Source organism: Mauremys mutica, chromosome 12 (assembly GCF_020497125.1).
Source record: "Mauremys mutica isolate MM-2020 ecotype Southern chromosome 12, ASM2049712v1, whole genome shotgun sequence".
Lineage (NCBI taxonomy): Eukaryota > Metazoa > Chordata > Testudines > Geoemydidae > Mauremys > Mauremys mutica.
This window is the reverse complement of record NC_059083.1, coordinates 63,484,276-63,498,946: the sequence shown is the minus strand read 5'-3', so window position 1 is coordinate 63,498,946 and position 14,671 is coordinate 63,484,276. Positions and strand designations below refer to the sequence as shown.

Here is a 14,671-nt window from a genome sequence, read left to right as displayed (position 1 = left end):
ACTGCACACAGTGGACACACACCTACTTGGAATTGACATGAGCGAGCACTCGAAGAAGAACAATGGTTATAGAGGAAAATAAAAACATATTAGCTTTTAGTCAAATAACCAGCACTAAACACAAGAACGGGCTGATCAAATTCTGAAAATTTTGAGCCTTGTATCCTCTTTTGTCATGTTTCTTCCCAATTCGCTATCATCACAAAGCTACTGGTGTTTCGAGATATAAGCAGCTTGACTCCAGCTGAGATAGCAAGTGAACAGTTCTCTCTGGAGTCAATACTTCCTCAAAGATACAGAAGCAAGAAGTCCTAAAAAACAATACAGTCTCTCCTCACATACACCAAATGCATAATGAATTATGTAACCTGCTGTGTATTAACCCAGAACCTGCAACTATGAATGCAAATCTGAAAATCAATTTCTTGGCAATAATGCAGCTCATTCCACATGCCTGATATCAACATTCTTTTCTAAATAATTTGATACTTGGCTGGTGAACTGAACCTAAGAAGTGTGGGGGCATATGGAAGCAGACACAGACAGCTTAGTCACACAGCTGGAAACATCTGTGTTTCGGTTATTACCGCATAGTATCTAGTAACTACTGTCAGACAGAATACTGATCAATTCCTAGTTTTGTAGCCGTTTCTGCAATTATTTTATCCCCTCTATATTAATGGTTTTTAGCCAACAATAGCAGCCACAAAGAAAAATAGCAGAACATTATCTTTAATAACACATTTGATGTACAACTTCTAGGATACAGGAACATGAGTTTTGCTAGCTCAGAATGATTTCACTTTTGAAACATTTAATTGTTAGTGCAAATATGTAGAAATTAAACAGAGAACCAATATTCTCTACGTAATTATTTTTCAAGCTTGGACCATAAAAGTTTTGTTTGGAACCACTTCAAATGGTCCTAAATGTATACAGCACACATTCATTTCAAAATTAATCTTTCACCAAATCTGAACCATCCATTAGAACATCTGGGGGAAAAAAATATTATTCAGCCTTAATATTTGTGAATGATTGCTACAGATTACTTTACCCTCTAGAGCTAACCAGTGAAGGGAAATTATACAGCAGTGTAAAGGTACACGACATATACATGCACTCATGTAAATAATAATTCAAACATTTAAAAGAGATTTACACACTACACACACACACGATTTCTCTCCTTTTCAATGGAAAATAAAAAATATAAGTAATGGCCTGATTTATAACTATATTTGTCTGAACTGGAAGAGGCAGAATAATCTTCTCTGATATTTACTTCAATGAATCACATATTTATGTATTTTGCACAGACGTGACATTGCACTACATGGTGCAACAGACTTTTTACTTTTGGAGACATGGGCTTTTGCTGGCTAAGCTCACAAGAAAAATTGGTGCGGTGCTTTCATCCTAAATCCCCAGCATTTAACCACGCTACACATTATGGAGGAATTGTCTAAGGCTGGAATACCTAGGGGTTTGCAAATAACTGACTTAGGGTCACATCTTGGTTGCTTCACTCATGCAAGTAGTGCCATTGAACCCCAAAAGTCAGTAGGACTCAAATTCATGGAACTACTCACATGAGTTAAGATGGAAAAGATTTGGTTATGCATAGGGCAGTTTGCATTGAACCTGCCCACATTCATACAGCCCACTAAAGTCAACTGGAAAACTCCTATTGACTGCAATCGTGCAGGATGAAGGCCTTAATCAGTCACTTCATGAGTACAATTTACATGAAACACCTATAACCTGATTAAAAAACAATGTTGTTTAGCAAGTGAACAAAATCTAGAACACTGAACTTATCTCCTCAGACTTACTTTTTAAATATTCGCTTCCTAATGAAACTGTAAGGAAACTAATACTGAGACCTGGTAAACACACTTTTGCACTGTACTTGGGTACAAGCTACTGAAATGAATAACTTTGTGCTATGTGAATGAAGTGAGATCTCCAAACACCCAAGGATTCAGATAAGATCTGTAACTCCGACTGCTCAAACTGTCACTTCTGGAATATATGTGTGATATTTGACATGCACATTCTGAAAAGTCACTTTCCACAACCTTCCTCAGGTACCAAACTCCCTTTAAAAAAATCTATTTAGGTGGGAAATTGGAACAAACCTTAATATAATGAAATTAAATAAAACAGGCAACATGTAACTATGTCGCTAAATACGGTACTTAATGGCATTAGCAATATTTCAACTAGTCAAGCAGGCTACTTTCAGCAAAACATATTCCACACTTAGTTCTTGAATGGGAAGGCAGAGAGAAGAAATCACTGGCAGACTCCTTGGACCATAAACACATGTAAAACATATCACCTGTTTAATAATATTTAGCAAGAAGAGTTCAATATAAGACATTTTTTAAAAATGCATCCAATTGACATTGCAAGAGGAATTTATAGAATCAGAATGTGAATACCTGAGTTAAAAATGTAGCCAGGACTCTAGCATTAACATCTCCATTCTTAAAAGATCTCATGACACTTTTTATAAAGACCACAAGCAATCAGGACTTTGATTTTACGTTGTACCCAAAAAACTGCACTTCCAGCAGTAGCATAGTGCCCCTATCACTACACAAAGGCCTGGTTCAGTTCCAACTCAAATTCAATCAAATGCAAACTTGACTACATTCAATCTGAATCATCGATACCATCTCTCCTGCAGCACATGGGACATGAGAACTCCTAAAGAATGCCTAAATATTGACCTGACCCAGCCTTGGGATTTAATGGGATCAGAGAAGAAGGTAAAGTCTGCAGCTATATACAAGGTTGAAAGATTAATACAAAGTTGTAATTAGTACTTAACATATATGAAACAACTTAAGAAAACATTTAAACAACTTGACTTAAGAAAAATCAATCACCATATTAAAAACAATCTACGGTAAGTGTTTTGTTGACAAAACTAAATAAAATGTAAAGAGTTAACTTACAGAATCCAGAAAGCAGAGGTAGGTCCCTGAACTCTGTATTACTGCTTGGTTTTTAGCAAAGCCAACTGAAGAGAAAGTAAAGAGATAATGTTACACATCTTTAGAATTATTTTTATCGCAACATATTTTTTAAATTATACTGTCGTCAAGATTAAATATGAGACACAAGTGGAGATCTACATTATGAAAAATGTTTTGTTTTACACGTCCTAAACAGGAATCTTTGAAGTATTGTGGCTACCTGGTCCAGTCCTGCTCTCTCTCAACAGACACCAGTCTGTTGTGCTGTGATCCAAACACTGCATCTCACATGCTGCTAAGATCACTGGATCTGGGCAGTGACTGATCACTGTTCCTGGTTCTGGGTCCTTCAGGTGTACTCCCCAGGCACAGGCCCCCTGTCTGACATCCAGGGCCGGCTTTAGGCTGATTCAACCAATTCCCCTGAATCAGGCCCCGCCCCTAAGAGCGCCCCACGCCCAAGCCCCAGTATGGCATACCGGCAAGAGCCGGTGCACTGTACCGGGGTGGCCCAGCTTCCCCAGGGGGCAATTTAAAGGGCCTGGGGCTCCCAGCAGGGGCTGGAGCCCCAGGCCCTTTAAATTGCCACCAGAGCCCCACTGCTGGAGCCCTGGGGTAAGGCTGCGGGGCTCTGGGGGCTATTTAAAAAGCCCGGGGCTCCCCTGCTTCTACCGCCCCGGCTCTTTAAAAAGCCGCTGGAACCCCGCTGCTTTCCCAGGGCTCCTGCAGCTATTTAAAAGGGCTGGGACGGTAGAAGCAGGGGAGCCCCTGCCCCTTTAAATAGCCCCCAGAGTCCTGCCGCCGCCGTCAGAGTCCCGCCGCTTCCCCAGAGCTCCCTCAGCTATTTAAAGAGCCGGGGCGATGGAAGCAGGCAAGCCCCGGGCCCTTTAAATAGCCCCCGAGCCCTGGGTTGCTGCTGCTACCCAGTGGGTGAAGGAGGAGAAGGGGGCACTTACCGTACAGGGTGGGCAGTACCTCCTGTACCCGCACCCCCTGCCCGCACCAGCCCCACACCCCCTACCCTGCCTGCAGCCAGCCCATCTCCAGCCAGCCCCGCAGCCAGCCCCTGCCGCACCCCCTGCCCTGCCCGCACCAGCCCCGCACCCCCTGCCCTGTCTCCAGCCAACCTAGGGTGACCAGATGTCCCGATTTCATAGGGCCAGTCTAGATATTTGGGGTGTTTTCTTACATAGGTGCCTATTACCCCCCACCTTCTGTCCTGATTTTTCACACTTGCTATCTCGTCACCCTAAGCCAACCCCTGCCGCACCCCCCTGCCTGAATCCAGCCAGTCCCACATTCCTCTGTCTCCAGCCATGCCAACCCATGCCACACACCCCTGCGGCCCTGCCTGAAGCCAGCCAGCCCACCCCCCACACACCCACCTCCAGCTAGCCCCGCACACCTTGCCCTGCCTCCAGCCAGCCCCATGTCCACTGGTGCCCTGCAGTTCCCAGGGCAGTAACCCTGCACACCTGCTTCAATGAGGGGGGCAGGGAGCAGCTGGGTCCCACAAATGTGCACACCCAAGGGTGACCAGACAGCAAGTGTGAAAAATTGGAACAGGGGGTAGGGGGTAATAGGATCCTAAATAAGAAAAAGACCAAAAAAATCGGGACTGTCCCCATAAAAATCGGGACATCTGGTCACCCTAGCACACCCCCAGGGAGTGGCGGGGATCCACACACGTGAAACAGAGCTCATTTCTAGTTCAGGCCCATCTTTTTTAAAAAGAACTTTAGGTAGGGTTAACATACACCCGTATTTTCCGGACATGTCAGGCTTTTTGGTTCTTAAATTGCTATCCTGGGAAAATATGGACATATGGTAACCCTACTGGTACAAAAAATATATACTGTGGCACATCCCTTAAATCAGAACTTTTTATAGGGAACCAGTTGCTAAGAAATGAAAGGCATTTTTACCCCCCCCCTTTTTTTTTTTTAAAGTCATCCCTGCTGGGTCCCTGCCGAAAATGTTCGAATTGGGCCCCGCACTTCCTAAAGCCTGCCCTGATGACATCCTTCTTGAGCACTGGAATCCTGCAGTCTGGTCACCTAGACACTGGAAGCCTGGGCTCAGCTCTCAGCCCACCCAAGCCCCCAACTGCTTGAATGCATTCCCCTGAGACCACCTGGCTGTGAGTGCTCAGGTTTTTAGTTAATCCCTCTATGGACCATGTGGCATAAAGCAAGGAGACAAAAAGCAAAGCAAAGGAATTTCTTAAACAAACACAACTTTACTCTTTAAAAACACAAAACATCTATGAAAAACAAACTCCTGAATGCAATCCTCCTCATTTTGATCTCTCCACCTTTAATGAGCCCACAGTTTGGTCCAAGTCCTTCATGCCTGCACTCCTCCTTCTGGGCCTTCTGTTTCTGGTGATGGAATGGCTCCCTTTGCTTAGAGAAGCATCCCATTTTAAAACAGATTTCATCCCTCTTTAGTCTGATGGAGAAAACTGCTACTACTAGTGTTAACAATACAGCTCCATAATTACAAGCCACAGGTACTCTAGTAGTAACAGTGGGGCAATCTTTTTTTCCCCCACCTGTAAATTACGTATTTTATAGTGTTTATATGACCAAATGCTAGACTGTCAACCAATGTGTGTAAAAATATATTTCTCCAGGATAAGGCAACTAAAGGAAGAAGAATATTTGACACGTCACTCTTTGCCTTTATGGGTGTAAGTGACTTCCTCAGGATTTGGTGAGGATCGTTTGTACAGTAATTTGCAGTTCTGAATATCAAATGGACAGCTAGGAATTTGACTCTTCGAGGGGTCTGGATTTCTTGGGGGGGGAGGGGGAGTTATTATTCAAGTTGAAGACCAAGAGGACTGCAGAGAAACATTTATTTTTACATTATAAGCTTTGGATGCAAACTTGACTACATATTTTACATGGGTGCCTTTTTGCGCCTATGTACACTCTGCTCTACAGCAGAAGTTCTCAACCTTTCTCCTTATGAGGTACTTCTCCCCCCACCCCCAACATGCTATAAAAATTCCATGGCCCACTAGTGCTACAACAACCGTTTTTCAGTAGATTAAAAGCCAGGGCCAGTGTTAGGGGTAGCAAGCAGAGCAATTGTCCAGGGCCTCACATCACTGGGAGCCTCACGAAGCTAAGTTGCTCAGGCTTTGGCTTCAGCCCGGAGCAGTGGGGCTTGGGCTTCGGCTTTCTGCCCTGGGCCCCACTGAGTCTAATGCTGGCCCTGCTCTCTGGTTTATTTCGCTGGATGCCCTGAAACCTGCTCGCAGTCTTTCCCCCTCCTGTTCCCCCCCACCCCACGGATTCCCAGACCCCTGTTTGAGAACCGCTGCTCTCATTGTCTTTACCCTAAGACAATAAAAATTGACACACGGGAAAAGATTATTAATCCATCTAGGCCAGTAATCTGCCTCCAACAGCCAATGACAAATGCTTCAAAAGAAAGTATATACAGTAGCATACCATGAGGAACATTTCTTACTGACTCCGACTGGTGATCATCTTATGCTCTGAAGAAAAAGATAACGCTATTTTTTTCCTAACTAGTGTAACTGTTGATGCTGTCCTATCTAGATTCTTCAGTAAAGGGTTAAAAGAATGCTCAGGGATTTTTTAACTTAAACTACAGTTGTATTGATTAGAAATTAAAAAATTTAATAGCCACAGTTTTCATAATCTTCCTTGTCTTAAAAAGGATTGAGCATGGATAGCGTACTCTCTACCTATGGGGACTGTAATGGACTATCACAATACTAGTTTAAAACACTGGTCAAGCTACAATACTAGTTCAAACCCAGAAGCAAATTAATAATGAGTACAAAATAACCACCACTTTATGGCTCATATAACCACCATTTTATGCTGGCCTACATGAACTAGGTTGGTAGGCTCAGTCCAGTTCTTAGTGTACAGATATACACATCACCTTTATTTAGCAGTTTCACCAGTTGATCACAACTAGGCAAATACTGAACTACTTCAAGTGTACACTGTATGCACATCTAGTCTATGCTAGAACACTCTGGTATTATTGTTACACTGTCCTCCCTCCCCCATTCCCACCTATTGTTTCATCAGCCTTTTGTCATTAACCAATACTGCAAGTTCTTTAGACCAGCAATTGACTTTTACTGTGTTTCTACAAACCTACACAAAACAGGGCCTCAATTCTCATCTGGGCCCTCTAGATGCTATTCTAATATAAATCAAAGACAAAAAACAAAAAACAAAAAAACACACCCCAAAAGGGCAAGAATGTGCAGACCAGCCAATCTTTTTGGACTGTGGTATGGGCTCTTAGTTTAGAGGACTCCAGCAAGGCATAAGAGAAAAGCCTGCCTGTTCTGTAATAAATAGAAAAATTTCCTGTGCTGCAAAGACTATTTCAGACAGACTGCCTCTCTCTCTCTCAACAAGAAATATTATAATATTGGTTATTCTCTTTATCCAGGGCTACATGGAGTGCTGAGGGGAGCAAATCAAAAGGCATATAGTAACAATGAGCATAAATATGGAATGCTTACATGGAAACCTCTCCACAGAAACACAGACACACACAAAAGTGTAGTCAAATTATAATGCTGATATCATGGATCCACTGTGCCCACCTTAACAGTGCAGCTGTAAGAGAGGAGAGCCAGGCTCTTTCTAAAAGCGTACACTGATTTTTTCCTAAGGCCTTGTCAACACAAAAACTTTCAGCAGTTTAGTTAATCCACTGAAAACCTGTGTGGATACTCTTATTTCTGTTTATGAGTGTCTTATTTCAGTTTAGCTTAAATCTATTCCTAATGGAATGAAATTAAAGCAAAATAAGCCTGTTTTAAACTGAATAAAAAGTGTCCACCCAACCTATTGCACCGGATTAACTAAATCTGTTTATAAGTCACTTGTATGTGAAGACAAGTACTACTAATAAGCAAAACTATTTCAAAAAAAGAGGTGAAGCCAAGAAGCAGCTACATCAAATGGCTGGTATAGTCATCAATTCTATCATCCCCTGGAAAAGAAGAGAGAAGAAAAAAGGACAGCATGGCTTTTCAGTGCGTTCTCTCTTAGGTGGAAGAGAGAGGATGAGGAACAGCACAGGAGTGCTTAAAACGTATACCCTGAAAGATACAAGAATAGCACTGGATCTTCCATAGATCAGTAGAGTCCATAGGGTTTCAAAGTTGCATGCCTGTCTCTGAGCATTTGGAAACCCTTTCCCCAAAGGGCCAAATGTGGTGACAACTCCAGGAGTTAACATCTAAGATGTTGTCTACATGAGAAAGTTGGACTGGTTTAACTTGAAGTGTGATTTTAACCAATTCAATTAAACTGGTATGACTTTCCAGCGTAGACAAGGCTTAAGTTAACAGCCAGGTACCTGTACTTTTCCTCCTTCTACAGATTGTTCTATAGGAGGCAAGCACAAAGGCACCTAATTTAACCTGAAAAACTTTACGAGTCCCATTTAATACTGTACCTGTCATTTAGGCCCTATCTATGTCACAAGTGCAGCTAAGTCAGGAACCTCGTTATAAGATGGTTGTCACCGTAGAGTCTAGAGGATATGTGTAGTTTATCTTTAAATCTACAGCAGGTAGACAGTAATGGCAAGGGTGGGGAAGCTTTAAAGTGAACCACAGATAGAGAGTATCTTTAAGGATAATACCTCATCTTATTCTAATAAAGTTCCTTGATCAGTGTTTACAGAAATTACTTTCTATGGGACCTTAAATACCTTCCCTAACCAGGCTAGAGCTCTGAACTAGTAATACAGACAGATTGATACTGAAAGTCAATCAAGGAACAACTGTGCTTTTACAGGCTTCCATGAGTCAATTATAGTACAGTACAGATAGGTCCTTCACTCTGAATGCTCAGGAAGAATGATGAAGAGATCATTTCCTGTCTACATTTTCCACTACCTCCTAGGAGCACGTTGGCCCAACCACCAACAATACAGTAGCACTCGAGATTACACCTAAATGAGTTGTTTTTAACACCTTATATATGTAATAGTAACTCATAAGACAAAACCAGTTGGTAAATTCAACAGCTCTCACAAGACTAGAGTTGAATTTCTGGCATCCACAGCTTCAGTAAGAAACAGCTAAAGCAAATTAGCAAGTCTGGACATGCCAAACAGGCGAATCCATAGTTTTTAACAGTTATCTCCTGAGGGAAAGGGAAAAAGAGTAGGATGGAGTTGACCTTGCACTCATAATTCCCTCACTGGATCAATACCTATTCTACCAGGATCAGCTGTAGCTAAGCCTACATACATATTTCATTCATTATTAATATGATATTTCAACAGTTATCACTGTAAAATGAGTGAAGTCCAAGGAAGCAGTGATCAAGGGGAGGAAAAAAAAAAAAAGGCAAAATGACTCAACTTCAAGATGAAAGTTAAAAGATTCAAAGATAAGGAACTTTCTGAAATCTTTAAGATTCTGCTTTTAAATCAAATCTTTTAGGGAAAAAATTTGAAGTATAAAATGTTATGTCAAAAAAGGTATAAAATATTTTTTCTAGATTAAAACACGTCTGGAATTTTATTAAACAGTTACTTATAACAAGAGTGTCTTTTAAGAATAAAAAAGGTATGTTAATTTTGTGATTTAAGAAGAGATTTAACTCCCTGGGGAAACTATATATTGAAAATTGGTTTCCCACAATGAATCCTGTGTTTGGCATAAGCAAAGAATTTGCTTTAATATTACTGTACTGAAGAAAATCAAATGTTTGTGCCAGAACTCTCTTTTGTAATGCCTGCTTACTTGGTGAAAAGAGCCTGTTACTATGGTCACAACAGTAAAAACTTAAGCCTCAGTGAGATATTAACATTCCTTGCTCTTGGATAGAAAAAGGATTTTTTTTTTAAGCCAGTGACTCTCTCTTTTTTTTAGTTTTTTTCCCCCCTCTCTTTTTCTTTTACATGATAAGAAAGAATCAGAAATGAATTTTAATCCCATATAAATAGTCCAAGACTTGAATACCAACTGCCACATTGTTTCTGTTTTGGAGCTTCTTTCACAGGAAATATTCCTTCCAGTTGTAACTACTCATAAACATACCAAAATAAATCACTGAAGACAAAAGGATAATAAAGTTTTCAAACTATCCTGGCTCCCCAAATGTAACAACCTCTAAAACAAGAGAGGTCCTTATTTGAATAGCGATCTAACATTGATTCCTACATAATAACCTGTTTTTTAAAACCAAGTGTATTTTGGTTTATTATTATTTAATGTGATGCACATGAACACACCTTTTGTTTACATTTTGTTTGCTAAAATTAGAGGAATTTTTGTCATTCATAGATTAATTCAGTGCACAAACAAAATTTTATTTATTTACATATACTGGCACCAAAATTGTTTGGAAATATTTGTGAATTAAAAATTACCTGAAATAAAATCAGGCCTTTCTTGAATTGGACTGTATCACCTAGAATGAGTACAGGTTTCTTTTGGCTGCAAACAGGTTGCTTCATCAAAGGAAGTAGAAACTGTTTCAAAATGTTCCAAAATTATGCCTCTCAAATTATTGGTATATTGCAGGACATTTGTTTAAGGTCAATTTTCTGTCCCCAGCCCCCTATCCATCCACCGTGTCACTATATCCTGCCTTACAGGGGTGTTGCCTATACAGCTCCCACAGAGACTATCAGCACACCATCCTCCTCCCTGCTCTTCTGACCAGTCTTCCACTTTGTTCTCTGCTCTTGTGTGTTAGTCAAACTGAAGAAGAGATCAGAAAGAGAAATGAACTGCCAAGAGTAACAATGATGTGAACTGCATTGCAGGGATCAATGTCTCATTCTACGATGATGAAGGGCTGAGCGGTACATCTGCAGGTGATATGATTAACGTTTACATTTAAATACAGTATAATTAGATGGGATTACTTTGTTTCTTTCTTAAGCAGTGTCTGCATCTCTTCCAAACAGAACACACAATACGCTAATAGAGTATCCAGATGCAATGAATAGGGATGTTTTAAAAACTCTACTCGGTGACACAACAATCTATCTTTGGCAGGTAATGTGGCTAACTTATCACACATGAGAATGGAAAGGGAAGAAAACCCAATTAAGAATTATATTAATGGGGGAGGAAGGCATTACTGCTTGCCATGCAAATAAACAATGGCAATTTTTACCAACTCAATAGAGTTGGATGTTAACTGCGGACCTAGAAGGTTGCCCCGTACAAAAGGAATGAATTATGTATCTACTGAGTACTTCACTACTGGGGTAAATGCTCTATTAAAAAACCTTGTAAAACATCAGTCTGCGGTAAATAAAGCTACAGTCTTTTAATTTCCAACTGTGATGTAACCTGGGAGCATATGGGTAACAGGGAAGGGGGTGGATACCAATGTTAGGATTTTAACATCACAAACTAAGCAGTACAGAACCTCTTCAGCAAATGTGAAAGTTAGAGATGTATCTTGAAAATATTGTCAATGAACTGGAATCCTAAGGAGGATTTAATTCTTAACTTTTATTACAAATTATTCGTCAAATTTTAAAAACTGTATTTGATAAGCTAAGCAAACTTTGATTCTACTGTACACCAAAAGCCTCACACAGCAACATGCTTAAAATATAAGAATTGGACAAAAAGTAAGATTGTGTGGAAAAAATTGAACTGTGAAAAAACAGTATGAGTAAAAGAAAAACAAAGTACTAGGAGACTGCTTCCCCACCTACATAATGTGTACATTTAATTCATGTTAACAATGATGACAGACAGATATGCAGATCAATCAGAGAATACACAGTAACCCTATAAACATTTACACTACAGGCTATAGATGTACAGTTAGTGAAATTAGATGGAATTCCTAACTAACAAGTTAAAACTTTCTTAATGAACAAAATCAACAGATAAATTTTAGAAGACATTTATTAAAAGGTATTTGGTTCTGTTCCTCCTCATGAAAGTAACTACTCTGTCTTTTCTTCCACATCTTAGAAAAAGAAAGCTCGGTCTAAAACTCAACTTAAAAGCTTTACAGTTCATACCCTAAAGGGTATGTCTACGCTACAAAATTAGGTCGATTTTATAGAAGTTGATTTTTAGAAATCGATTTTATACAGTTGATTGTGTATGTCCCCACTAAGCACATTAAGTCGGCGGAGTGCGTCCTCACTACCGTGGCTAGCATCGACTCACAGAGCAGTGCACTGTGGGAAGCTATCCCACAGTTCCCACAGTCTCTGCTGCCCATTGGAATTCTGGGTTAAGCTCCCAATGCCTGATGGGGCAAAAACATTGTCACAGTGGTTTTGGGTACACATCGTCAGTCTCCCCTCCCTCCATGAAAGCAACTGCAGACAATCATTTTGCACCCTTTTTCCTGGGTTACCCATGTAGACGCCATAGCACGGCAAGCATGGAGCCTGCTCAGCTCACCACTGCTGTTGCAAGCATTGTAAACACCTCACGCATTATACTGCAGTATGTACAGAACCTGGCTAAGAGATGGCAGCACAAGGATGATTGTGAGGAGGACATGGACACAGACATTCCTGAAAGCACGGGATATGGCAATTGGGACATCATGGTGGTAGCAGGGCTGGTTGATACAGTGGAATGCCAATTCTGGGCCTGGCAAACAAGCACAGACTAGTGGGACCGCATAGTGTTGCAGGTATGGGATATTTCCCAGTGGCTGTGAAACTTTCGCATGCGTAAGGCAACTTTCCTGGAACTCTGAGTTGCTTTCCCCCACCCTGAAGCGCAAGACGACCAAGATGAGAGCCGCCCTGACAGTTGAGAAGCGAGTGGCGATAGCCCTGTGGAAGCTTGCAATTCCTGACTGCTACCAGTCAGTCGTGAATCAACTTGGAGTGGGCAAATCTACTATGGGGACTGCTGTGATTCAAGTAGCCAATGCAAATCACTGACTTTCTGCTATCAAAGGTAGTGACTCTGGGAAGTGTGCAGGTCAGAGTGGATGGCTTTGCTGCAATGGGTTTCCCTAACTTTGGTGCGGCAATAGACGGAATGCATATCCCTATCTTGGCACCAGAACACCTTGCCGAACAGTATATAAACGGCAAGGGGTACTTCTCAATGGTACTGCAAGCACTGGTCGACCACAAGGGACATTTCACCAACTTCAGTGTGGGATGGTTGGGAAAGGTGCATGACGCTCGCATCTTTAGGAACTCCAAGCTGTTTGAGCAGCTGTAAGAAGGGACTTACTTCCCCAACTGTAATTTTCTGGTCTGGGATGTTGAAATGCCAATAGTTATCCTTGGAGACCCAGCCTACACCTTGCTCCCATGGCTCAGGAAGCCATACACAGGCAGCCTGGACAGTAGTAAGGACCATTTCAACTATAGGCTGAGCAAGTGCAGAATGGTGGTAGAATGTGCCTTTGGACATTTAAAAGCTCGCTGGCGCTGTTTGCTGACTAGGTTAGACCTCAGCACAACCAATATTCCCATTGTCATTACTGCTTGCTGTGTGCTCCATTATGTCTGTGAAAGTAAGGGGGAAGACGTTTATAGCAGGTGGGAGGTTGAAGCAAATCGCCTGGCTGCCAGTTTTGAACAGCCAGACACCAGGGCGATTAGAAAATCACAAGCAGGCACGCTGCACATCACAGAGGCTTTGAAAACCAGTTTCATGAGTGGCCAGGCTACGGTGTGACAGTTGTGTATTTCTCCTTGATGCAAACTCGCCCCCTTTGTTGACTTTAATTCACTGTAAGCCAACCACCCTCCCCGCTTCGATCACAGCTGGCAAAGGAAATAAAGTCACTATTGTTTTCAAACCATATATTCTTCCTTTATTAATTTAAAAAAAGGGAGATAACTGATAAGGTAGCCCGGGTGGGGCAGGGAAGGAGCGGAGTAGGGAAGGACAAGGCCACATTGCTTATTATAGCCACACTACGAATCAAAACTGTTTTAATGACAGTTCTGTCGCTTGGGCCATCCTCTGGAGTACAGTAGCTGGGTGCCCGGAGACTCCCCTCCTGTGTTCTCGGGAGTCTGGGTGAGGAGAATATGGAACTTGGGGAAGAGGGCAGGCGGTTGTACAGTGGATGCAGCGGCGGTCTGTGCTCTTGTTGGCTTTCCTGCAGCTCCACCAGACACCTGAGTATGTCCATTTGCTCCTCCATTAGCCTCAGCACTGGATCCTACCTCTTCTCATCATGCTCACTTAATGCTTTCCTGGACTCTGATACTGAATGCCTCCATGCATTCAGCTGTGCCCTATCAGTGTGGGAGGACTGCATGAGCTCAGAAAACGTGTCATTGTGAGTGCATTTTTTTCGCCTTCTAATCTGTGATAACATCAGGGACGGAGATGATAGGGGGAGCATAGAAACATTTGCAGCTCCGGGAGGATAAAAAGGGAGAGTAAAATTTAAGATGATATATTTCTGAGAACAAAAGGGGACTCTTTGCTGTGAATTGCTTGATTCACTGTGAGACAGCACATGTGCTTTAGGTACAAGGTCGCATTTTAAGAGTCCTTTGGGTCGAAGGACCAGGGTTACTTGTGTAGACACATTCATTATAAAAAAAAAATCGACCTAACCCTGTAGTGCAGACTAGGGCTCAGACTACTATAGAATGAATATAGGCTAATTTGTTATTTACTAGCCATTGATGACTACTTCAGAGCCACTTCTTTATTTCTGACTTGGATCCAAATGTAACCATATTTAGAG

General features: G+C 41.6%; 1 protein-coding gene across 4 annotated transcripts in view; it reads right to left on the bottom strand.

The window, feature by feature from the left end:
- The window catches only part of B3GNTL1 (UDP-GlcNAc:betaGal beta-1,3-N-acetylglucosaminyltransferase like 1), a 329,218-nt gene that overhangs the window by 305,266 nt on the left and 9,281 nt on the right, over positions 1–14,671 (bottom strand). For all 4 annotated transcript variants that reach the window (XM_044983307.1, XM_044983308.1, XM_044983309.1 and 1 more), the window contains exon 4: positions 2,967–3,031. In XM_044983307.1, coding sequence (XP_044839242.1) covers positions 2,967–3,031 — 65 coding nt within the window. The remainder of the gene's footprint in view (positions 1–2,966; positions 3,032–14,671) is intronic.